General features: G+C 39.8%; 1 protein-coding gene across 1 annotated transcript in view; it reads right to left on the reverse strand.

Annotated features, from left to right (window-relative positions):
* The window catches only part of HECW2 (HECT, C2 and WW domain containing E3 ubiquitin protein ligase 2), a 99199-nt gene that overhangs the window by 35468 nt on the left and 38735 nt on the right, over positions 1 to 24996 (reverse strand). Inside the window, exons 3-13 of the mRNA XM_010149206.1 lie at positions 23396 to 23490; positions 20225 to 20300; positions 18333 to 18502; positions 15782 to 15924; positions 14127 to 14227; positions 11347 to 12681; positions 9948 to 10043; positions 7178 to 7328; positions 6710 to 6813; positions 3127 to 3251; positions 1417 to 1602 (exon numbers count right to left, since the gene is read on the reverse strand). Of these exons, the coding sequence (XP_010147508.1) occupies positions 1417 to 1602; positions 3127 to 3251; positions 6710 to 6813; positions 7178 to 7328; positions 9948 to 10043; positions 11347 to 12681; positions 14127 to 14227; positions 15782 to 15924; positions 18333 to 18502; positions 20225 to 20300; positions 23396 to 23490 (2582 nt within the window). The remainder of the gene's footprint in view (positions 1 to 1416; positions 1603 to 3126; positions 3252 to 6709; positions 6814 to 7177; positions 7329 to 9947; positions 10044 to 11346; positions 12682 to 14126; positions 14228 to 15781; positions 15925 to 18332; positions 18503 to 20224; positions 20301 to 23395; positions 23491 to 24996) is intronic.

Consider the following 24996-nt stretch of genomic DNA (forward strand, 5'->3'; position numbering starts at 1 on the left):
CCATGCAGAATTTCAAAGTTACCAGAATAAGTTCAGCTCAGGGACTGACCTAGCCTGTTGCTTCCTGATGCTTCCCTGTTGCCACCTTTTCCAATTGTCTTCTGCCTCCTTGTCATCAGTGACTGATGGAGGTTCATCTCTAAGGCCTATCAGAAACAATATCCGAGATATGCCAGACTTTTTAGGGAGAACTGCATGCCAAACAGATTATATCTACTGTAGGGTATGCACGGCGGAGTCAGAGTAGTGAGCACCTGAGCTTTGCTGTGCAGTTCTGAAGGGAGTTCAGAGGTGGGCAGTCCCCAGCCCAGCTGACCATGGAAGACAGCCTGCAAAGAGGACAAGCAGCCAGGACTGCACTGACACTAGGGAGTAAAAACTCTGCACTGCATAAGGGTCAGAACAATCGCTGTGCTTTGTGAGCAAAAGCACCGAGCTGCTTACTATGATATACTTGGAAAAATAGATGAAAACCTCATCTCAGCAGAAAGGAAATACAATTATACATTGTGGCATGGTTACTTTCTACTTGCTTCTCTTTAGCTTCATGCTTTACTAAAGGCAGGTCCAGTTCCAGTTTGGTCTCATCAAGCACTGGTCTCACCATATACTGGCCATCATCTTTGTCAAGTGCTGAATAGGCTTTTCTACTGGCCACAAGTGCTACTTGTGACAAAGGCAATTCAACATAATGAAAATGAACAAGACTGAGCATAATTTGAAGTGAAGAAATCTCAGTGGGGATTTATCCAGTGCCAGTGCTTCCTCTTGCTGACTGATGTTGCAGTACCAAATACCACAGCAGAAATCCAAAGGTCTAACTCGCTATGGAGCACCTTTAAAGTCAACTGAAAATTGCTGTATTCTTCAGGAGAAGACTGGCCTCTGAAGAAATGAACAGAAAAAGAACGACTGAAAACGAGTGAGGGATGCAAAGAACAAGGTTAGTATAACTGCACATCCCCAACTGTGTTTCTAAAGAAAAAACAGAGTGCATTGCAGAGTTAATAAATCCAAGAAGAAAACAACCCTCAAGCACTTACTCTACCCTTCAGTTCAGAATCTGCCTACAATCTTTTCAAGCTTCAAGATTAGTGTTTACACAGACACTCTCAGCTAACCGTTCCAAGACAGATAAATGTAAGAACTGAGAAACTTAATATGCCTATAGCCCTAATTAGGACTTCCCACATGGACCAACAGCCTTATTACTTCCTCACATTCTTATCATTTTATCCTCCATTCTCCTGCAAAGAAAATTATATTCCAGATAATGATGATAAACTAGATGAAAGTGAAATTAAAACTACATTACTACTAGAAAGAGGTATCTGTTCTTTGATTTTAAAATATTTTGTTAGAAACTGGTAAGTGATAACTGTTTTGAAAAGCAGCAAGACTTGCAGCTACATTTACCTTGCCCTGATGGTCATGTTTCATTTCCCAGCCTCTCGGCAGCTCCAGCTGTTTGTTGGCAAACATGTTGAGGAAGCCCACCAAATCCCGGTTGTGCTGGTAGCGCTCAAAATGGTGGGTGTCCCGCCGGACTTTGGTGATCATGTGCTTCAAACACGTGTTATTTGTAAACATGCGGTAGGCACTCTGCAAAAATAAAGAGCAAAAGGAAATGCTTTTAAAAGATAAAGCTGCTTCTTACTACAAAAGACAACAGTTCCACTGTAAGTAAATGATCTAATAATCTGTAAAACCTTAAAAATTATCTCCAACTAAGCCCAAACAGTATGAAAATAATGGTACTATTTCAGAGGTTTTAGGATAAGCGTTTGATGTTTCTTATTTTGCTTGAGATATACATAATTTCACAATTAAGCCACTTCAGCAAATGGGAAATTACAGATTCCATTTACCACACGTCCCTGGAACTGTCAAAAACCCTGTAACATGAAAATTGCTTTTTAAGTAGAGATTTCATAGATATTCTCTAATTTCTGGAGTAATTAGTCAAATGCAGCCACAGAATACAGCAATAAAGCTGGTGAGGTTTTCTGCAGGACAGAGATATATAAGCTTGAATTTATCACATATCTACATAAATATTGTTTCCACCTATTAATTCTTTAAAAATACCCTATCATTGCATGCCCATGTGTAATTTACATAATAAAATTAAAAAAGAGAATATAAGGGGAGCACTGAGACATAGGGACAACTTGAAATAAAATGGGAAAATAGTTAACACCCTTCCCTCTAAAAAAACCCATCCAACTAGAAACCAGGTCTTTCTCTCAGGATTAGTAACAGGCAGAAGCCAAGACATAGGCCCTCCTACTGCACTGTCCTGCTACCTAAATCACACAGTGCCCCTACACCTCTACTCCCTGGCCCTCCTATTGCACCTGTCCTGCTACCTAAATCACACAGTGCCCTTACACATCTACTCCCCAGACAGAGGTCCTGTCTACCCCCATCCTATTTCACAATAAAGCTATGCAAGCTAAGCAGAATTATTCAGATGCAGACAAGCATACATATACATCAAAACCAAAGTAACACTAACCAGTAATTTAAAAAGCACTGAATTATTAACAAGTGTTCCTGCAGACAATAAATTATTAATTCCATTATTTCTGTTTACATTTTACATCCCTTTACACAATGGAAACGAAACATGCAAATAAACCTCCAATATAGGAAGAAGCACTGAAGAACAGGCAAAACAGAAGAGGAAAAATACCTATGGAGATGCTGTTTTGTTCAGCGTAACCTCTAATATATTGATATAAACCAGGCAATCTGAGGGAAACAAACCACTGCAGAAGCAGCAAAGCAATCTTAAAAAATGAGCATCGTTTTCATACTCAGCATTGTGTCTCACCCTCTGCAAAGCATAGTAAGAAAGCTATTGCTTCGATACAAAAATCATTTGTTTATCATAAGAAAGATGAAGAATTGAGTCAAAAATAAAACTGCAGAAGCTATAATGACAAGTAGGACAACTCTGATAGCCCACCACTGCAAGGAATGATGATGACTGAATTTACCCATTCTCCCTATTTACTACCAATATCTTAGCATCAAACACTGAGCAGTACATTTGTATGCAAGGCAGCTATATTTATAAGCACGTATTTATGAAAGTCTTTCAGCTGTAGACGCTATACTTACAGGGTTAGAATGCAGCACTGTAAAGAACTCTGGGCTGATAAGGAATTTCACAGGGGGAGACTGGAGCAATAAAGTAAGTCTGGATCTGGAGGTAGAGTGAGGCAGCACATTCTCTCTTCGAAAATCTAACAGCAAAGTGAATGACAAAGACTTCCAGTAATAATCATCACCAAAACATCACTGCAACAACTATACCAATTTGAATTACACAAGCAAGAAAAGCACTAGGTATACAATTATTTCAGAATTACTGAATGTTCTTCATGTAAGTGTACCTCAACTATTTCTAAGACAGTACTGAAGTTCCTCAAAATACCACCATTTTAATTTAGTAACTTTTACCTGTTGCTTTGGACAAACATCAACAAGCTCAAAAATAATGTCCAATTATTTGGGTTACCAAACATATGCCTGTGTATAAGATGCAAGAAGGTCCCTAATGGCAAGCCTACATTGATGGTAGCTAAAAAATAGCTACAAGCTATTTTTTAAATGCTAACTAATGCATTGTACACTTAAGAGTCATTATACACTTCATGTTTCATTCCTCCTTTAAAAAGCCCAATAAATCACAGCCATTAACACAGCTCTGATCCTGACAGAGTACTTAAGCAGCTTATTTAAGTAAGAAACAGGTTGCCAAGGAAGTACCTTTCAAGTTCCACCTTTCAGTACACATTTGGGTCTTCTCCTAGCAACTGTAGATGTGCACTGATTTTTCAACAGTACCAGGAACTGAAAATATATTATGAGTGGTATTTGTTACGATGTGAAAACTGTTCCCCTCAATTGAAAAATAAACAGGACATTCGGATGCATGTTGTAATGTAAAACTGCAAATTCAGATTGGGTTGGTAGTAATTTTACTCTAAAATGAATGCCATCTTCTACATCTCAGAGTTTCTTTCTTTAATATATTGTAATATTTTCACACAAGTGAACATTAATCACGTAGAACGCAGCCACCACGGATATCAAAGAACAGTAACCCACAGACAGAAAAAGGAGCATAGAGGCAGTGAATGAGACTCTAAACTGAAGGAAAAGTAAGCAGAAATTAAAAAAAGTAGAAAAGAAGAAAGTGTAAAATGCTAAATATGGACAGGTAAATGTTATTAAAAAAAGGGAATGGGGGAAATAAAGACATTAATTCCAGGCATTAGAGGAAACCAGAAAATGGATGGGTAATAAGTAATGAAAAAATAAATGAAAAAGAGGATTTTTAGAGAGACTTAAACAATAGACCCCTAGCCCTCCCACGAGGCACGTCTACGGAGTGACAGCTGTGTAGCATAATGACCCCTACTTGGGATGGGAGTGTCTTCCAGGCATGCACTGCAGTTGCATGCCAACTCTACAATGGTACAAAACTTGCGTGTACCCAAATCACTTCTCACACCCTGGAAGATGCTGTGGCATGCTGAAGATAAATCCACTGTCTTAACCTGGAAACCAGAATGTGTCACCAGGTGGGTTTTTCCTGCAGTTGAGAGGGTTATGAATTTGCCTTATGGAAAGCTTATTCAGCTGAACTTGCTGCATTTGCTTTAAACTCATTTGTTTACAGCACAACAAGCCCTCTAGGTGCACATGCATGCGCACAAAGACACAAATGGAAAAGGCTAAGGCAGAGGTAAAGAAAAAAAAAAATAAAGGGAACACTTGGCCAAATCACAAGTTCTATGAAGACCTGAAACTCAAGAAAGGGTGGCACTGCTTGGGTATCAGATTAATTTAGGAGAGAGTATTACAAGATAATATCAAGAGCATCTCGACACAAAGCCAGAGCATATAACATACAACTACGTAAGGGACTGGATGGGTAACAAACTAACTTCATAAATGTACTAGTAAATTAGTAGTAGGAAGATGACCAAGGAGACAACAGCTTAGCAAGAAGAAAACTAGTAATGATGCTTAGAGCTCATTAAAAAAGGCCTTTCCTTCTGTCTTCATTCAAAACATAACCACTGACCAGACAATCAGAATTACTAAAAAACAGGAGAAGAAAGAAAAGTTTCTTCTTAGGCTAGAATAGGTACAGAGAAGGTTGAAGACTGCGATGCAAATTAGAGATTTTCAAACCCTTGGGTCTGAAAGCAATCTCTGAGACATCAGTGGTTATTATGTAGGTCTGAAGGCATTCTCAGCAGAAAAGGGATAAATATTATATCCATTTTTAAGAATAAGTGAAAAAATGGTGAAGGAAACTATAGATGAGGTGACATATATTGTATTCTCAGACACATGAACTAATTGTCAAACTACTTACATCAATAAGAAGACAACAAGGTAGAGAAACACAAATAACCAGGATTTCTGAACAATGGAACATAGCAAACTAACCAAGTTATTTTCTACTACCAAGTGCTGTAAAGGCCACACATTTTGATGTTTATAAGGCCTTTAATACTGTTCACAAAAATACTCTCAAAATCATGTTTGGGGAGAAAATTACCTGAAACAGATGAAACCACCTGGAGATGGGTGTGCAGCAGTTTGTAAAAATGCACTGAAGAGCAGTTATGATTTATCTCAAACCAGGAGAGTAGACCAAGGGATGTTTCACTAAGATCTTTCTCGGTCTGGTCCTACCCGTTATGTTTATTAATGACTAGACAGGTAGCATCTCCAACTAGGAGATGCTGCAGTACTTAAGCAGCAGGATGGACAAGATTCAAAACCATGGTGACACATCAGAAAAGGGCAAAGGCCTGTGTGCAGACAGGGATAATCAACTGCACAAACACCAGATGAAAAACAGGTATCTGTGCCAAAGATCTGCACACCAGAGTCTAGGCCCGATTTCAGCAGAACAAGGACTGAACGCTGGTGGTTAATGTCAAACTATCAGAATAGAAATCATAATTACTCAGGAATGTACAACGAGTGCTATCCGTAAGACATATGACATTTCTGCAAACTCTTCAGGGCAGAGTCATACATCTATTTAATTTTCTGAAACATTCCTTGGGAGCTACAGGCCAACTGATGACAATCCTGCGTAGCCCAACAAAATAATTGGAGATCTAAAATCACAAGGCACGAGAAAAGATAAAGAAGTAACGGATTTCAGAATATCTGACAGGAGAAATGAGTAGACTGTTTAACAAAGTTACAGACTGTCCATGAACTGGAGAACACGTTATGAGAACACATGAGATAGCATTTAGAAAGTATGATTTAGGTACAGCTCATCCTATCTTCAGCACAGGGATGAAGCAGATCACTGCCCAAAGTAATTTCTAGTCCTATATTCTACTATTTCCAGATGCAGTAGCAGATTCAAAATTTTGTAACTCAGACAACACAGTTTTATACTTTTTCACTGCAAATGTCCTGCCTGTATTTTTATCCAACCCAGTCAGGTACAGACATAAAAATGCTCTGAACCTCACATTCATCTCTAGCATATTGAACAGGCTGAGCCATAATTTTCAGAAACTAGACAGCAATGAAAACAAACGGTTTTCACACAGACTTTCAGGGGCAGAAGTTAGGTTCTGCCTTATGTCACTCATTAAATCATCTATGAGATGACTGTTCCTGGGGGGGCGAATAAATCTTTTCAGATAAATCTTACCTGCATTAGAATGGTGAAAGTCAGTTTCCTCTCCAGCTCCATCCACAGCATTTGTATGCTCTTCAGGCCTGTCATTAGTCATTGTTCTTCGGATGCTCTGGTACCTAGGGTCGGAAAAATTGACTTTATATATAGTATTTGGTACCTATGATCCAATTCTGTCTCCAAGGGAGCTTGCCCCTCTTTTCTGCCACGTAGGTTAATACATATTGACCCTAATTTCTGTATTAACAGTCTTCTGAATTTCTGAAAACCTTTATTAGATTTTTTTTTAGCCACATAGCTGATGAACACAGGTGGAATACAAAAGTCCCAGAAGCCACAAGCAAATTAAAAGGGACACCCACATAAAAATAAACACATATGGCCAGCTGCGGTAGCAACTGTGACCTTATCCACATGCTCAGTCTTTCAGTGGTGAACACAGTGTTGCAAGCACACAGTTCAGACAACAAGGGTAATCCTTACCGGCGATTCAGCTGTTCCATTTGCTGTATGGAATTTGACCTCTGGAGAATCTGAGGGGCTGGGGGCGCTGTGGGTCGCTGCCATGTCGTTGTCCTGTTCACGTGGTCCACATAAAAAATTCGTCCATGGCTGTCAATTCGAGCTTCCCAGTCTAAATAGCAATAAAATACTGTGAACTAGGGTGTGTGTGTGTGTGTTTTATTTATTTTGTTGGTTTAGCTCTGTTATTTTGGTAACTGAATCTACTGTTCCAAGTTTCTGTTTCTCTTTTACAGGATTACTTTGGCACAGAACTTTCTCACTGAAAGGCTAAGAGGCTTAGCTTTTCCCTATTTTGTCCCATAAATCAAATTCCCCACTGTACTTAAAGGTTCTGTACTTAGGTTCTGTGGAATCCATACCTAATCATTTCTATTCCCTTCTCTATTGTATCTCCCACTGATCAGTAATTATCCCAAGGGAAAAAAATATATATATCAGAATATGTACTTTAATTCTCTTGGATTGAAGTAATTCAAGATCCTATCTCTGAGGGTTATTTCCAGTGCAAAAGGCCAAAGGAAGAACCAAAAACGGTGCAAAGCCTGACAACTATCAGCATTCCTTCCAGCTAGTAGTAACAGTAATAGGCCTCAGTGACTGTCCTGGGTTTCCATGTACCTGTGTTAAAGGTAAGTATACCTGTCAGAGAAGATGGACAATTCTAATGATCAAACTCTATTTTCATATACTAAATGCATGTTCAAGAATCGCAAGTCAATTTCTTGTGCAAGCAGTAACTATAATGCTGTCCACCGGTTTTAGCAACAGCAGCTACAATGTTTAGACCACAGAGATAGACCAGGAGAGCAGAGATGAAAGTGCTGGGAACTTTCCTCAAACGCATCTGGCTTCTCAGTGCTCAGCAGAAACCAGATCGTGGCTCACAACACCTAAGATTTAGTTCATATGCATTTTGGGTCAGAAACACCATATGCCCAGTAACTGGTTAGAATATGAGCAAGATAAACACATTGATCATGGCTGGGGGCCACATCACAACATAAAAATATTAAAATATTTTATATACAGAAACAGACATGCCTGATTCTTGGGCACTAGCAGCTGCAGAAAACACACAAACCATTTCTCACATCAGTTGAAAAGCAATCTTTGAAAGCCCAGAAGGCTGCTGGAAGAAACTTTTTATATTTCAAGTCTAGGTGGACACAGTCACTGCAGGAAGATTTTAAAAACCACTGTCAAGAAGCTCATCCTAAGCGACTGCCACTCCACAAGAGGGCATAAAAAGGTTTCGCAGCAGAGAAGAACAACTAACTTCTGCTCTAAAGTATTTAATACTGACAGCCTTAAAACCTCAGGCTTTGTCACTGTATGCATACTATGATTTCTGTCAACTCCTGGAGGCAGCCAAGTGGCTCGCTGCATGGCACTGCAGGGCCTGAGCTGACTCAAACAGGGAGAAAAGGCAGGTTTTGAGCTAAACTCGTTGTGTCATCTCTGCACGACAGCTGTGTATCTGAGCTGGCCAAAATGCAGACCACCCTTCTATCTTTGTGATGCACAATCAAAACAGCCTATTAGTGTTTAAAACATTTCTGGGGTGAACAAGAACTACGTAGGAAAGTAAGCTCAGAGGAAGAAAAGAAAAAGCAGCAGAATAGGACAGGAATAAAGAGAACTGTTTAAGGAGCAAATGTCAATTCCAGGAGAAAAAATTCAAAATTTAGTATTATACTGCAAATTTAAAATAGAAGTTTAAAAATAAACAAAATTACATCAATGCAAAACACAGATCTGTAAAAAATAATTCTGTTTTATTGAGGTGGCAGTGAACTAGCTTTAGAATATGCGCTCACAACTAATTTTTCATATTCACTGATTATAAAAGAGCAGCAGGGAGCAAGATTTTCTCATCACCCCAGTTTTCCAATACAGAGTTAAATCTGTGTTCTGCTGCCAGTCTCCTTCCACTTACCCTCACCAATTGCAGAACAAACACAGTCCTGTTTGATACTGTGCAATAACGATCTATTCTTTTTACAGTAAATATTTGAATTGCTGGTGCTTTAACATAATAACACTTTGCCACGGACTTCAGCAGGTCTGAATTTAACTTTTATTTTTTTTCCTTTTTTGTTTTAAAGTAATATTTGCCATTAGCTGTGTAGCTTTTTTGGTCCTTTCTCCTCTCTTTAAGTATCAAATACTGAATAAATTTTCACTGCCCAAAGTTTAAGCAAGTGAATCAGTCCGACAACTGGGAGCAATGTATTTTTCATATGCATTACAGAAATTACAATTTATCTGTCATTTTAGGCTTATCTAAGTGTTGCTTAATATCCAGGTTTATTTTCATTCAGAGTCTTCACACTGCCTCAAAAACGCAAGGAGAAAACAGACACCTTGAACATAACTCGCAGAGATTAAATGTGTTTTCTATTTCTTTGTAAACCACCACCATACAAGAAGCATTCCGAGATTTCAGAGCACTTGACGTCTTCCCCTCAAAGTGCCTGCCTCTCTGTAAATATCTCTTTGCAAGTCTGTATACACCAGGTATAATTATCATAACACATCCTGATAGTTGGCAGACTGAGCACAATGCCTTTTACAGAACAGCACTAGACTTCATCATCATCACTCCTCACTTAGAACTTCTCAGCTGTTCATTTGCAGTCCTCACATTAAAAAAAAAAAAAAAAGTAATGAGATCTCAGTAGTGAGATCCAGTCAGCCTATCCCCCAATTAAAGTATGAAGAACCTCACTTGGTGGCAGAGCCTCATCCACTCTCTGGTACCGGCTAACATCCTGACGTACCGAAGGCAGAGACCTCAAGGGCTGATGGCCATTGGCTTGAGAACCTAGAATCAAAATACCCATGAATTATTTTTTCAGTCGATGTGGGAAAGCCCTAAAGTAGCCTCTAAAGAGAGCAAGACACGCTAAACCACCTGCAGGACCATGACATTTTAGGATATATCTAATAGTCATCTATTTTGGGGGGCAAAACAAGTGATGTCTACAGTTTCGTGTAAGTATTTCTCTGGGATGCACTGCAGTCCTGGTCCTGAAAATGTCACCTCTCAGGACATGCCACATCCACCTGTGACTAGCAGAATCCAGGGCACAGAGCGTGACAGAGCTATATCCCAAGCAAGGGACAAGGACAAAGCTCCACCTGGCCACCACAGAAACCTGCTGTAGGAGTGGAAGGTGAAACTGTCCATTGACTGTCCTTGCTGCAGCCACACTGATCTGCAAAACATAATGCAACCTAAGAGAGTCCCAAAGGTCTAAAAATTTATGTAAATAAATATACTGACAGTATTTGAAATAAGTATCAAAATTATTCTTTCCCAAAGAGTTATTTATGAAGAGAAGAAATTAGCAGATCCCCAAACTTCTGTAATGTCATGAAAAGGATTCAGAAATTCAGTTTGAATTCACCCACTTGATTAGATCCACCTCAATCCCTGAAGAATTTAAACAGATAAACCATTGTGAAATGTGCTTGGAGACAATCCGTTAGGGACACATTTCTACTTTCAGTGATTTTAGTGAGACATAAGATTTTTAACTGCTGAGTTTCACAGTGTTAACCTGAGTAACACATTTATCTCCTCCCATGGTTCCAGCTGTGCTAGGATGTGTCTACACAGATAAGGGACTGTGAAAGAGAAGATAAACAGCCTAAAGTGTGCGTAAAAAACAATTCTTTTTCCCCTCCTTTCGATTACCCTGCTGCTTTCACATGAATATATGCATATATTCTTCTCCGTGTAAAAATGCCAAAGAAAAGATCCAAATATAAACTCTAGTTTGCATTTCATAGTTTTGGGATCTTTTCCCCCCCATTACCATTTTGATTGGCAAGCACGGTAATATTGCGCAATTTTTGCCTCTTCTTCATCCTCCTTCTCATTACTTTCTCAAGAATTAAAATATATCCAGTTTCAACATAAACATGTCTTGGATATTTCAATTTTGATTTTTTGTTCAGTCTAAAACCCAAGAGTCTCTTGAAGAAGGGAATAAATCTCAAAGGAACAACAATAACAAATCTTGAAAGATAATAAAAATTGAGAAATGAAGATCTTCATTTTCAGATGTTAGTTTTTAAAATAAACTTTACTTGCTGCAGAAAGGGCCTCCTGCAGTTATTACCTCCAGTAGCTCCTTCAACCTGTGCTGTGGCACCCTCACAAGCTGCTTGGGCTCCTTCAGACTCCTCATCCCGAGACTGGCTATTTGCAGCTGCCACCTGCAGGCTTCTTCTTCGCCAGATTTCTTCCGCTTCCTCTTGGTCTTGCAATTCACCTGCCTCAGCCTCCTGTACTTCCTCCCGCGGTAACTGTACTGCCGGCAGGGAACCAGAAGTACTTGCAGAGTCCTGTGTTTCAGCACCAGGCTCAATTCTAGCTGCACTGGTGGCACACGCTCCCTCTTCCTCCTCTTGAGAAGAAAAGGCTGGAGTCTCAGGAAACCTGGCACTTTCAAAAGAACACCGCATTTCAACTGAGGAGCGTCTCACCGTCACGCTTTCGTTGCAAGAGCTATCTGCCCCTTCCACATCACTCTCACCTTCCGGCCGAGTACTAGCCTCACTGACACTTTCCGTGCGGGCCGGATCACTCTGCTCTGTTTCTGATGACATCTGGGAAGGCTCAGACCCTTGATCTATGGATTCCGTTTCACTAACGCCCCTTCTGCTCCCAGCTGTGGCATCGGCAGCTCCCGCGTCCGCACTGCTAGGAGGCTGCTCGGCCTCCTGAGCGGCACACGACTCGCTGCCAGCCTGGTCTGCGGATGCTTCATTATGAGAACCTTGCACGCTTTCCCCTCCTGATAACGGTGACGGTGGACGCTCTGGAAGAGACTCTTGCTGGTCATCAGTGGATGGCAAAGGAGCTTCAGAGGCTGAAACGTTTTCATTCTCTGCAGGCCCCTGAGTTACCTGATCCGATGAGTAACTTAAATCATTTCTTTCAACATTCCTTGTAGCACCATTAAGCATTACTAAACCACCATCATCTTCCAAGGAAGACGGAAAAGCCAGATCTTGATGTAGCTCATGCTCCTCCTCATCCGAGTCAATGTGAAGCATAGCATTAAGTCTCGTGTCAGTAGGGAAGCTACTCCTCAGTTTTGGGGAGGCTCCACGTGGACGCTCACCGCAGGCTGACGTCCCTGGTCTGGGGTGATTACTGTGGTCTATTGCATCCAGATAGTCATTTAGTGAGTCCTGGCGACCTCTAATAGGTGATGATCTTGAAGCACCAGAGGTCAACTCATCCTGGTCTGTCTCCAGAGTTGTACTAGTCCTTAATGGGTGCCTCAGAATTCCTTCTCCAGAAGAATCCTCGAGGACCGGACCATTGGAACACACTGTGGATGTATCATGATGTCCTCCTGGCATGTCCTCATCATCAGAAGGGCTCCCTAAGTCTCCATTTATAGAGTTCACTCCTAGCAAAGTGCCAACTGTTTCTGGTGAAGCATCTGCAGAGACAAAAGATGAATGTGAAACACAATGCAGACACAGACTGTTCATTCTACTTTGCATTACAGAGAAACACGGAAGCAATATAAAAATACACATCTTTCAAGATGTTTGCTTATTTCAATCAGACAACTAAGGGAAGAAAATACAATTAAAACAATAGAGGCATTTACAGCATTCCAGCAGCAATTAGAGAATTTTCTCTGTGTAAGTCTATACTATTTTGTAGGATATAAAAAATCTAAGTGGTGTGAAGTATGACTTTAAAAGAACCCCCATTTTACTCACAAAAAACAAAGCACTGCCAAGCATCTTGCCACACTGCCAGTAAAACCACCCTCACAACCAAGGAACCAGTTTTCTACAGCACATCTCTCATATCCAAAAGTAGGAGTTACACAAAGCCAGGCACTGACACCCACCGTCGTTACACCCTGAGCAGCATGTAAATCAACATCTGAGATCACATGAGGAATCACAAATTGTACACAGATACCAAATTATACACACAACATTTATTTTGAGTTAATTTACAGGACTTTTCCACTGTAAAGAATGAAAATCTATGTAAGTGAAGCACATGAGACATCAGATGTGCTATGGCAATACATACAAAAGGGAAATCAAAATAAGCCATCTGAGAGACAAGATAGGAATGAAACTGGTACAGAGTTGAAAAACCCAGATATGCCTGTAAATGTCTGCAAAAACTTTAACAGTGATGGCTGTGAACTAGAGTGCCTGGCAAGAAACAGGACTGAAGACAAGCAATTTTTTCTAATGGTGACAGAGCAAAAGTAATAATGAGACACAGGACTACATGGCTACAAAAAACACAAGAAGGTTGAATGAAGTTACAAGATAGAGCAGTATCTCACTACCAAAGAGACTATACCAAGACTAATGAAGGAGAATCTAAGATCAAAAACATGTAAATAGACATGCATGATGTGACTAACATGTAGCTCTGCTAGCTGCCATCAGAACAGGAAAAAAGGGAAATAAACCAATTGCCTAATGGAAGCTTCTATTCTCATAACCATAACCGATCTTCGTGGTTCTAAGCAGGACAAAGTCCTGTTTAAGGGGGACAGGGCAGAGTGATGTGCATGTACACTAGCAGGGGAGGAGAGCACAGATGGAAGCCTACTTGCGAAGAGAAACGATGAGTTTTACTACCCAATCTATCCCATAAAATGAGACTCAAAAGCAGACTCACTTAAAATTTATCTAACAAAACAGGAAAACAGTACAATAAATGTTGGTGGTTGGGAATCACCATCTCCAAAGCAGTACCTGACATATGTAAATTTTGAATCCCAACAGAAAAACCTGTAATGAAGCACTATACACAAGTAAGTATCTTATCATAGAAAATCCTAATACACATAGGAACTGCTTCTATGCAACCATCTGGAGATCCACAATATTGACAAATTCTCACCTTCATGAACAGAAGATGTGATTTCCACTTTGAATTGGAGATATCCACTCACATGATCAGCTGGGAGCCTTCTCCCAAGATTGTAGCTGAGAATCTGGTCTCTGCAAAACCAAAGATATTGGGTTTTTTTACAATTTCTACTGGTATTTTTTTCCAGTGTTTTGTATCAGAGACTTTTATCATGTAAGATTCAGCATGACAGAATGTAATTTCCATCATAATCTTAAAATCAGCGACATACTCTGGCTTGTATGGAAAAGCACAAACACCAACAATGGTGTAAAATACCTTTACTTAACAGATAAAATGACCTAAAAAACTCCTTTGATCACTTCCAAATATAGATTGTGCCCCAGCAATTCTTACACATCCCTAAACCTCTTAAGTCCTAAAGAAATCAAACTGCAAAGGATCCTCTTTACCCTAACCTCCTCCTACCCTAAACACAAAATACGCTTTAGATTTAACAAACCCTTTCATTTTTAAAAGCCTTCTGCCCCCTTGTGGGTTTTACTCTATACAAAATTCCCAGATAGTTTATCCCATTTTAGTTCTCATTCAATAAAGCACTACCGCATTCCTATTTAGAAAAGCTGTTAATGCTCAGATTTATCTTCAACTACTTTCTCAAGGGTTACTGAATTCAGTGGGACTCAAGACTTGATTAAGCACTTGTATCAGCTCGGGGTGTAGGATCAGATCCTAGGCTATACATTCTTACTAGGCACAGCTAGAAGCCCCAGTCCCCCTCAGCACAGCTGTGACAGCTGAAGGGAGAGGAGGGGGCTGCTGAAGACCTCCATAGGAAATCACTGCTATTTATGCAAATGAATTTATACTGGTATAAACACCTCTCCCTTACTGGGAGCACTCCTACTGCAGTGAGTGACAGACAAGTGAATGCAATCAAATGAATCAATACTAGGTAATTCCCATGCTCATTTACAGCTTTCCAAGAAATATAAAGCCACTTGGCCATTTCATGATGCAAACTTGCGAGCTATGCCAACAGCTAAAAGTGGGACAAAATTTTGGTGCAGTCTGTCTAAAAACAGCTGGTTCTGGACTTCACCTTTACAATCATTAATATAAGAAGTGCAAGTTAAGCATATGATGTATTCTAAATCCTTGGACTTTGTTCATGTAATTTTTCAAGTTAACTCAGTGGAGTACTTCAACTGTCCTTGACACCACCAACATGAAAAAGAAGAAAGTGAAGAGGTTTTACTGGCACGACAAATAAAAAAGACAAAATAAAGGACAATTAGCCATTCATTGTGTTTGGTACATTTCTATTTCATGTCTATATTAACTATGCCTTTCTTTTGCTAAACTTCTGATGAAATGCATGTCTTTACAATGTCTACGAAGAAGGAACTCTTGACAACTGATTGACACACAAAAACTGTAAATGGACTAATAAATTAGAGATGAAGAGACAAAAATATCTGCAAGACTGATTTAACGTCAGTTCTAGCAGCAGTATAGCAAACCCAAGCTGAATACTTATCTATATTCTTGCTACATATTATTACAGACTCAGTAGAAAGTTGCTCGTCTGTGCCAGTAAGCCAGAAAGGCTGTGCTGCACCAGTCTCCTATGTGATGAGTCTCCCTGATGAACCTAAGCTAGCATTAAGAATGGATTCATTTACCCAATTGCATGTCTCTCCAATAGTCTCTGAACGGGTATGGTTAACTTCCCAAGAAAACGCTTGATGATCGGACGACTCTTGGCAAATTTGTCTTTAACTTCTATCTCCAGGACATCTGTTAGAAGTGCAACAAAAGAATATTTCTGGAAGGAAAGAACATATTTGACAGCATATCAATATACCTTTATTCAGAAAGTATGTATATGATTACTACTAGTGTGCAGTGAACTCCAAAAGCAATGACTGATTACAGCAGTTTCCGTAACATAAAATAATGTCAACATTTATTAAGCACTGTATTTTGACGTAACTAGCCTTTTAAGAAACTCATACCCCTTTACTGTTGCCTGAAAATAATTGCTCAGTATGAAAGTGCATGAGATAAAAGGACTTCCATGATCTAAGTCAGAAAGAAGAAAGCAATGTATCCTAGGGCTTGCTTCAATTTGGGTATTAGGAAGCAAAGAGAGAATTCCTGGTTATACAAGAGTAGCCAGGGTCAACGCAGGAGGAAGAGGAAAGCGTCTCACTCTAGGCTGTACTTAGTGAACTTCCCTTACAACCCCATGCTCTATGTTAATTTTTTGTATGAATGACAGGAAGTCAAAAGGGCAACGTGTATACAGTATATTCAGGAGCACCGTAACGAAAGGAGGAGAGTTTTCTATAAGTTTTTGCCCCAAAGTTCACAAGTCTTCTCAGCAAGCTCTAACAGAATCTTTTTCTGCACTTGGGGCCTTTAAGCAACATAATGCTAATTTATAAAAGATCTCTTGATGTCTGGTAAGATCAAGGGAACACGGTCACAGTTAGTCTCTTCAGCCTAAGATCAATTTTCATGCGTTTTATGAACACTTCATCTTCGAGATCTGTGCTGATCTGTCAAGTCTGCCCGAAAAAGGCCAAAAGATTCAAAAGTGGTACACGGCAAATATATGAGCAGGTATGTTGGCAGACACACACACTGTGATAACAAATTCCCTTAGGAAAGCAAGCTTCAGAAGCAATGATTTCCCCCCACCCCCCCCCTCTAGATTTTAAAACATTTTAAACTAAAAAGTGTAGTCTAATCTACTCGGAAAAGCTGGGGTCATCTGGTTATACTTCCACTATCTGCCATCTTTAAGACCTCCAAGCCAATTGCAACCTGAGTACAACACCTAATACTCTTCTGGCTACATAGCTGAAGATGTACTGAACAAGAACAAATGAAGGAAAAACTCTTCAGCTCAGCCGTAGACATCAGCTAAATATATTCAAAGACAGCAATTCAATTGGGTCAGGAATAAAAACACTTCCTCATGCTGGGCAACTATCAGAGCTGAATTCCTGTGATAAACAGAACTTAAAAATTCATCACTCTCAGCTTGCTATAAAATTGCAAATTATTTTGCAAAAAGGAGTAAAACAAGATCAATTCTGCACCACCAAGACAGCATATGTAATGGGATCTGCTGTCATCAGAGCACTGCTACAGGGAAGATACAGCAGTTAAAGCAAGCTGATATCATGCGTGCACCAGTGAACATTATCGCTCTTCTAATAAGCTTCAAAACCAAGGAGAACTGGAGGAGAAAAAAGGGAGGAAATAAGAGCAGATTTTCTTTCTACCTACTGCATAGCTGGATGGGCAGACAGAAAGCTGAAGATTAAGGCTCTGCCTTTTTTTTTTTTTTTTAAAAGACTTTAAGACTTGCACACAACTACAGACTTCCCCGCAGCCAAGCACCAGAGAGCAGCGTTCTGTCCTGCTTTACTGCCTGTTTGGTTTGATTATGATTTGTGGGTACGTTTTCCAAAGTCCTCTCAATTTTCCAATCTCCCCACAGAATAGATCAGCATGCATCAAACACAGTACAGGCATCTGCTCATTAGAAAACAGGCGCAGATCAAGAACACTGCTTACCACTCCCAAAAGGGTTGTGCCAGTGTTTTCACCCTGTTCCCCACAAACATCTATCTTCAAATCACAGCCTGGCTCTTCTGTGCTTACAGTGGGACCCAGTTCCTTCACCAAGACCTGCACAGCTCACCCAATATAAACACATCTGGAATGCTGGATCCTGCCAAACCTACAGCAGCGCATGTGGGGGTGACACGACAGAGCACCCGCTCTGCCCGACAAAACCGAAAGCTTGCCACCTGCTATGCACAATGAGAATATAGCTTCCAAATAAGAGTCGTTGCAATCGCCAGGCATAAATGCTCACTTATTGTACCTTTTCTTACAGGGTCTTCTCAGAACATATAATCCATTTTAATTAATTTCTGCAATTTGAAGAAATCTACAGGGCTGTTGAGTGAGTTCAATGCTTGTTAGCAGAGAAGGCAATGAAAACCTCCTAACAGTGCAGCTTAAATACACAGATGATAGCTGTTTCTATCCAACATCAGGGTTCCCAAAATTACTACAATTTCTGTGTCAGTTCCAATAACTAGCTACAGAATAAGCTCATGGCCCTCAGAGGGCAAGGACTAACGCATTAAGGAGAAAATACAAGCCTGGTACACTGCATCAGCTGGCAGACAGCTCTCAAAAGGGATACATTACCTCTCTGTGCCAAACAGGATTAGTTGTGTTACTGATGATAGTCGACCTTCTTTCCTGGCCATGATGAGCAAATGTAGGAAACGTACTTTTCTTGCCTGGCTGAATGGACATCTTTAGATAAGGATCAGGGTTGAAGAACATGCCCTTTTTAAGTCCAACTGCTCTAATATCTGTAAAGCAAAACAAGAAGGAAGGAAAAAGGAATTGAGTAAAATAAAGCTGGTTCACAAAGTAGTGCATTCCTAAAATATTACCCAGGAAATCGATTCACCATAAACTACTAAATAAAGCAACCTAAAATTACTCATAAAATAACTGGATCCAGTGTAAGAAGACAGTTAAGGCAGGAAGCCAATTGTTTTCCCAAGAGACTCTAGGGAGGAAAGGTATCAACACACCACTTACACTTCAGCCTCCATTCATTTGTAAAATAAAAAGCACGGACTTGTAACTCTCCTGCAAATGTTTGTTCTCGGTACATAAGGTATTTCCACGCTCAAAAAGAAAATCCAAAAGACAAAAAACCCCTTGCACAACACTTGCTCTGTTTCTGAGGAAGGGGAAATGGTAAAGATAAAAAAATATATGGGAGGTAATGTAGTGAACTCACACCTCCCCTAAGTTGAGACTTTGATAAACATAACTTCAAATACTCATTATCAAGTTTGCCCTGGGCTATGATGCACACTTTCTCCCAGCTCAGAAGATGACAACCTACCCACATAAAGAGAGGCCAAGTTTTCTGTAAATGCTTCTTTCTTCCTAGGGAAACCTCAGTACTGCAGCCTTCTGACTTGCAACAATAAACAATAATTTCCCCAGGTGCATATTCTCTTTATGTTGGATGTAGCACATGATTTTTGTGCCTTTCTCCATTAGGCACTCCAATATGCTGCAGCCATCTTCATGACTCTAATGCAACTGGCACACATGTACTAAGATGAGCAGTTTATACGTGCAGGCTAAATTCACTGCACTAAAATGAAATGCCACACCTGTGAATTCAGTTAAAAAAATCCTACCTAATGTTCAAAATTAAGCTGCATAGTAGAAATACCACAAAATAAAGGGTAATTGCCTTTAAAACCAACAACTTTGCACATACAAATAAGCAACCAAAAAATGCTTTGGGAAATACCTTGCAGACCTAACATTCAATACACCTTTCAAAACTAATTGAGTCACAACCTTCTACTAAACACAATAGACGTCTCAGAATTCACAAACCTATTATTTTTACAGTGCTTTGTGCGAGTCCATACAATCGAGCTCTATCCCAGGTATCTGCTGCAAGACCATTTGAAAAAGCGGTGTTTTTTTCTGCTCTACCTCTACAATCTCTAAACGTTCTCCATGTCAGCTCTTCAAGATAGAGAAGCAATTTTTTATTGTCTTTGCTCAAGCTGAATAAGCTTTAGTGTCACACAAGACTTGCCATGGAATAAAATGCTAATCAAAACAAGTGAAGCTGGTGAACTGTATCCCTACAGCTATTTGCTGTACTGACAGCTTAGCTCTGTTACAAGTAAAGACTTTTTTTTCCTTTCTCAACTACAATTTGCAGCCATTGGTTTTTTACTACTTCAAAGCAAGGGAAACAGCTTACATTTCATTTAGAGGCTAAGTTTTCCACTCTTCAATCTGAAAGCAACTGTCCCTTGTGCAAGCTGGAATTTTTTCATGCTGGGATCCATCATATCCATTGCTTACACTCCTGGAGATACATGATTCTGGCTTGTTTTCAAAAAAGGGAAGTTCTAAAGAAAGCTATCTTTCAAAGCCACTAGAGTGTGCTCCTACAGAGGCTAATGAGTGTTCTATCTTTTAAGTTATTTATAACAGTAATTTCTTTTGGTAACGGTGATTTGTAAAACACACTAATGTTGTTTTACCTGATAGGGTAAAGCTGACCAACTTCCTAGAGTGCTGGGCTCCAGAAGCACCTTCATCCATGCCTTCTACTCCCATCTGAAGAGGAAGAAAAAAAAAAAAAACATACCACAGAAGTTTTCATCTGCTTTGTACATCCTTGAGGATGATACTGCAATGTAAGTTAGTATGCAGGGGAAGAATCTGACCAACCACTGCTTATAACCACAGACAGGCAAAGCTTCAACATTTGTTTCTAGGAAAATATCTATTATTTATGCTATGCAGTGCTAACACACCAGTCCATGGAGTGTTCCGAACAGAACGTGTATAGGCTGACATTAATAATTCTCTGATTCTGTGAATAAATGTGCAGACACTATTAATTGAAGAAAAGGAGACTGTTTTCTTATCGGTTTCCCTTTTGCAAAATAAAATCAACAGTATGGATTGGTAATATATACCAAATCACAGAGCCAGCCACTGACACAATGTGTAACTTTGGTCACTTTCCACAAATACGTAACTTACATAACTTACTGTGCAACAAAAAAAGCAGAGAGATCAAAGAGAGGCTAGCAAAAGACTTCAGATCTATGAACAAAAGCTCATTTTGAACAAAAAAGTGCAGATAAACATCAGGTTTGGTTTCTACTGAAACCCCTTGTTAGAGTAAAGCACTACTGCAACATAAAAAGTTTCTCATGTATTAATGTCTTATTAATGTCTAGCTCTTTCAACTAGCAGAAGAATTTGTCTTTCAAGACAGAGATGTGCATCCAGCTGAATAATCTATCATGAAGACATCAATGGTGCTATCTTTGAAGTCAAACGTTCCTCCAGGTAGGCACTGAATGCGCTCCCAGGCAGAAGAGGTGACAGCCTGATGAAAAAGCTTCAGCCAAACACAGTACTGGAGATTAAGGCTAGTGATAGAACAGAAAATCATCTGATCTTCTGAATGATAAAAAAGTAAGCTGAATAAAAGCTCACACATCTATGTGTGTAGATGAAGTACGTCAAGCAGTTTGAAGCAGCTGAACAGTTGTCCAAAGGCAGAACAAGAAGTTACCAGATTGACAAATGATTTTTGGAGCTATGGTAGGTTCCACAGCTTTGCATTAACCAAAACCATAATCATTCCTTTTTATAATGTTTTAGGCTATTTAATATCATTAGCTTTCAAATACTTCCCATGATAATCAGCAAACAGATTGGAATTCCAGTGGAATTTCTCCCGTTGCAAAGCCCTAAAACTTCCTGCGTAACAAGCAGCCAAACAAAGTGATAAAGAGACAGCAGTGACGCTGGTGCCTGACATCCCCACGGGCCCTGGGGATCTTGTGAGGAAACAGACCGTGCCAGCATGCGCTGCCGCTCACCACCCAGCCCATTCCCTTCCCTTCTCTCACTGCTGGCCCCACGACACACCTCCATCCTCAGGGCAAGACGTTTCTCAAAGTGCTCACATTCTGCCGCTTTCCCACCCAGCGTGACATCGTTATATGCACACAGAAGTGGTGACAGGTGGTAGTAAAATTACGAGGGCGTCAAAAGCAATGGGTTAATTCCAGCCAGATCCGAGTCCCCTCCCTCATCTACAGACACTTTCCCTGGAAGCATCAAGGGGCACACCCCCCTGGGATGGTGATGCTGCCCAGGAAGAGCCAGAGGAACAGTATGTAATTCAGTGTACTCTTTTGGGCTTATTCTAACATGCATTGCTTTCTTCTTAAAAATGTTATTCATCAACACAAAGGCCTTCCTCATTCTATACCTGTTTTTCTGCTACATCACTGACTGTTTGAATAATGCTCCTTACATTGCTAATCATCACTTTGTTTTACAGAAAATAGGATTTGCCCACAATTCAGCTCTAAAAAATGACTTGCAACAGTGTTCCCTAGCACTTTCATGGTTTCACTATTTGCCCTTTTCCTGTTCCATTATGATCTGAACAGCAATTTCAATTTTTCCTGTGCCAAGTACAAAATTCCATCCTAGCAAGCATGTTTAGATGTTTGCACTAAAAGGCTATCTCATCTGGTGTAATGCAGTATTTCAAAATGCTGGACCAGGCCTTGAGTTTTCACTAGTTCAAATGAACACAACAGAATGTGAGTTGCTTATCCAAAATTAAGATGAACTGAAATGCCTAGTGTGATATGCCATCAATATGTGGAAAACCAGGAACACGTCTCCCACCAAACCATGTTATGCAAAGAATGATCCAAGCAGGCAGGAAACATTGCAGCTTAAAAAAAAGAGCGCGGGCATGCCATGACTCTCTTACTACTTCCACGAACAGCTTTTCTGTACCAACAGACACAACCAGTGCCAAGAGAACAAAGTATTCTCTGCTACACAGTGCCTACGCTCAACACAAACTATGAAATGGTGTGAGGTATTAACATACCATAACAGGTATATTTACGCATAGCCAACCCAGTATGCTATTTTTAGGAAGTCACATCTAAGCTGTCATACGACTTCTCATCAAGGAAACTAACAGCTCTTACTGGAAGTCTGTACTGGTAGTGCAAACAAAAGTGTTTATATAAAATTACACATTCTAGCAGGAGTGTAAATTCTGTAGAATACCCAGGATCCTGTGCTACCTTTGAAGGGAAAGCAATTTAAATAGCGACCACAGGTTAACCCCTCCAGATTGAGCAGTGACTGGAAGACAGGTCTTGAGGTAGCTTCCAAGTAAATAAATGCATACTCAAAGACAGAAGTCCAGATGTCCTGTTGTACAACGAATCTCAAATACTGGTGGCTAGTATGACAAGGTCAAGAAGACAAAAAAGTTCAAATGGTTTCTCCATCCAGTATAATCATCCTGCTTCTCAGTAACAATATAGTGCAGCACATAGCCCATTTTAAGGGTAACTTTGTGGAAAAATTCTACTATGGTGTTAAAATGCAAACTGTAAAGCCTCAAAATGAAAGCAAGCAAAATCAAATTCTTAGAATAAAGATTTCAGCTAAGCTCAGTGTTTTTAATAGTGTTTTATAGCGAAAAATAGAAAACCAAGAAAAACATTTACCAGTTTTAATTATTTTTGTCAGGCAATGCAGTTTCGTTCAAAAATTGCAGTTAAAAGTAAAACTAGGAGACTTATCAACAGGTCTGTCTGACAGTTAATATTATCATCTTCTGAAAATACAATGAACAAATAGGCTAAACTTACCATCACAGCAGGGTTTTTCACAGTGATACATGGAGTAGTAGCTCGGAGGGCTCCACTAACACCATGGTAGTACTTAAAACAGATCTTTATTTCAGCTGGAAAAAAAAAAAAAAAAGCCCACAAAAATCACATTAAACACTTCATGACTGACCACAGGCCAAAGAGACAATGAAAGGAACACAGATACAGGGAGTCCCAGTTCACTTCTGTTCACAGTCCAAGTATGGGCAGTTCACTGGCATATTCTTCGCTGTAAAAGCACAAAATAACTGTTTCAAGGGAAGTATGAATATAGTTTTTAAAGAGCTGATAAATACTGTTTTTATTTTTTTTTTTTCCATTTTAACTAGCTTTCTGCTCAGTCAGTAAGAAAACAACAGCTTGTTTTCTCCAGCTCTTACAGCCAGATGTCCATGGTCACTATTACATAAGAAATGTCTAAGTATTCACAGTTCACACGAAGCCACTTCTGTATGTTTTGTATGGGTCCAGAGGGAAGAAAATTAAACAGGTATTGATCTCTGAAAACAAGTTCATTTCAACATAGTAGAGTTAAGGTGAATTACTATTTTCAGCAAATTTGTAAGTGGAAAATAAAAAAATAATTAAGATATTTTATTCTTAGGTTATTTAATCATATGAAAATGGTACCTCTCTCTACAGCCTTATACACAGAGGTGGTAATAAAGGTATTATATCTTTTTAATCTGTGAAACAGGTAAAGCAACTGATTTTTTTGCTTCTCAAATGGAAAGTAGCATATTTTAATGAATGCAGTAACACATACCATGCTGACAGAATAAACAGTGTGCCCTTTCAAGGCAGTTTGAACAGTTTGTTTTGGGCTTTATTTTTTATGAAAGCAGTAACTCTCAAATGCACTACTCACCCCTATGGTAACTGTGATAGAAGGGAGAAGAGCGCAGGTAAACATGTGCTAAGTGCCCCAAGCCCCTGAGCAGCAGCGGCTCAGCGACACAGCTCGCACTTCTTGTTTCTAACCTTAGGCAAGGGCACAGAGAACAGAAAGGCTGCAAGCATCCCACCACTCTCTCGCGGCCAAAACCAGGAGTGCAGAGAAACAGGGTAGAGACACAGGATGTATTTCCTGGATTATAATATATCCCTCTTTGCTGTCAGTGCTTTTTTTTTTGCTCTGAGTTGATTCTTACAACAGGGAAGAATACAGAAATCACTAGATCACCTATTCTGATCATCATTGTGCTCTTTGCTGCCCCTTCTCCCTTTCACAAAGGGAATGTTGACTTACAGGCTCCAGAACCATATACAGCACCCCACCATGAGCCTCGCCAAAGCTGAATGGAGAGGCAGATGCAGGGTTGCGGCGATCATTCCTGCAGTCCTACAAGATGCTCCTCTTGCTTATATGTGCAAGAAATGCATTACAAATCCTTGTCAGAGGTTACATAGCGAGTTGATGTCGAGGTGTGGGACACACAGCTTACATGCCTTTCATTCTGAAGTCAGCAGGGTCAAAATTGATTTTCTCTGGCTGTGCCTAGCTTGGTAAATCATCCTGTATGGATCTTCAATTGCCTTTATCCATTACACTAATTCTCATACCATACACAGATGAAATC

This window comes from Eurypyga helias, unplaced genomic scaffold (assembly GCF_000690775.1).
Source record: "Eurypyga helias isolate BGI_N326 unplaced genomic scaffold, ASM69077v1 scaffold3063, whole genome shotgun sequence".
Lineage (NCBI taxonomy): Eukaryota > Metazoa > Chordata > Aves > Eurypygiformes > Eurypygidae > Eurypyga > Eurypyga helias.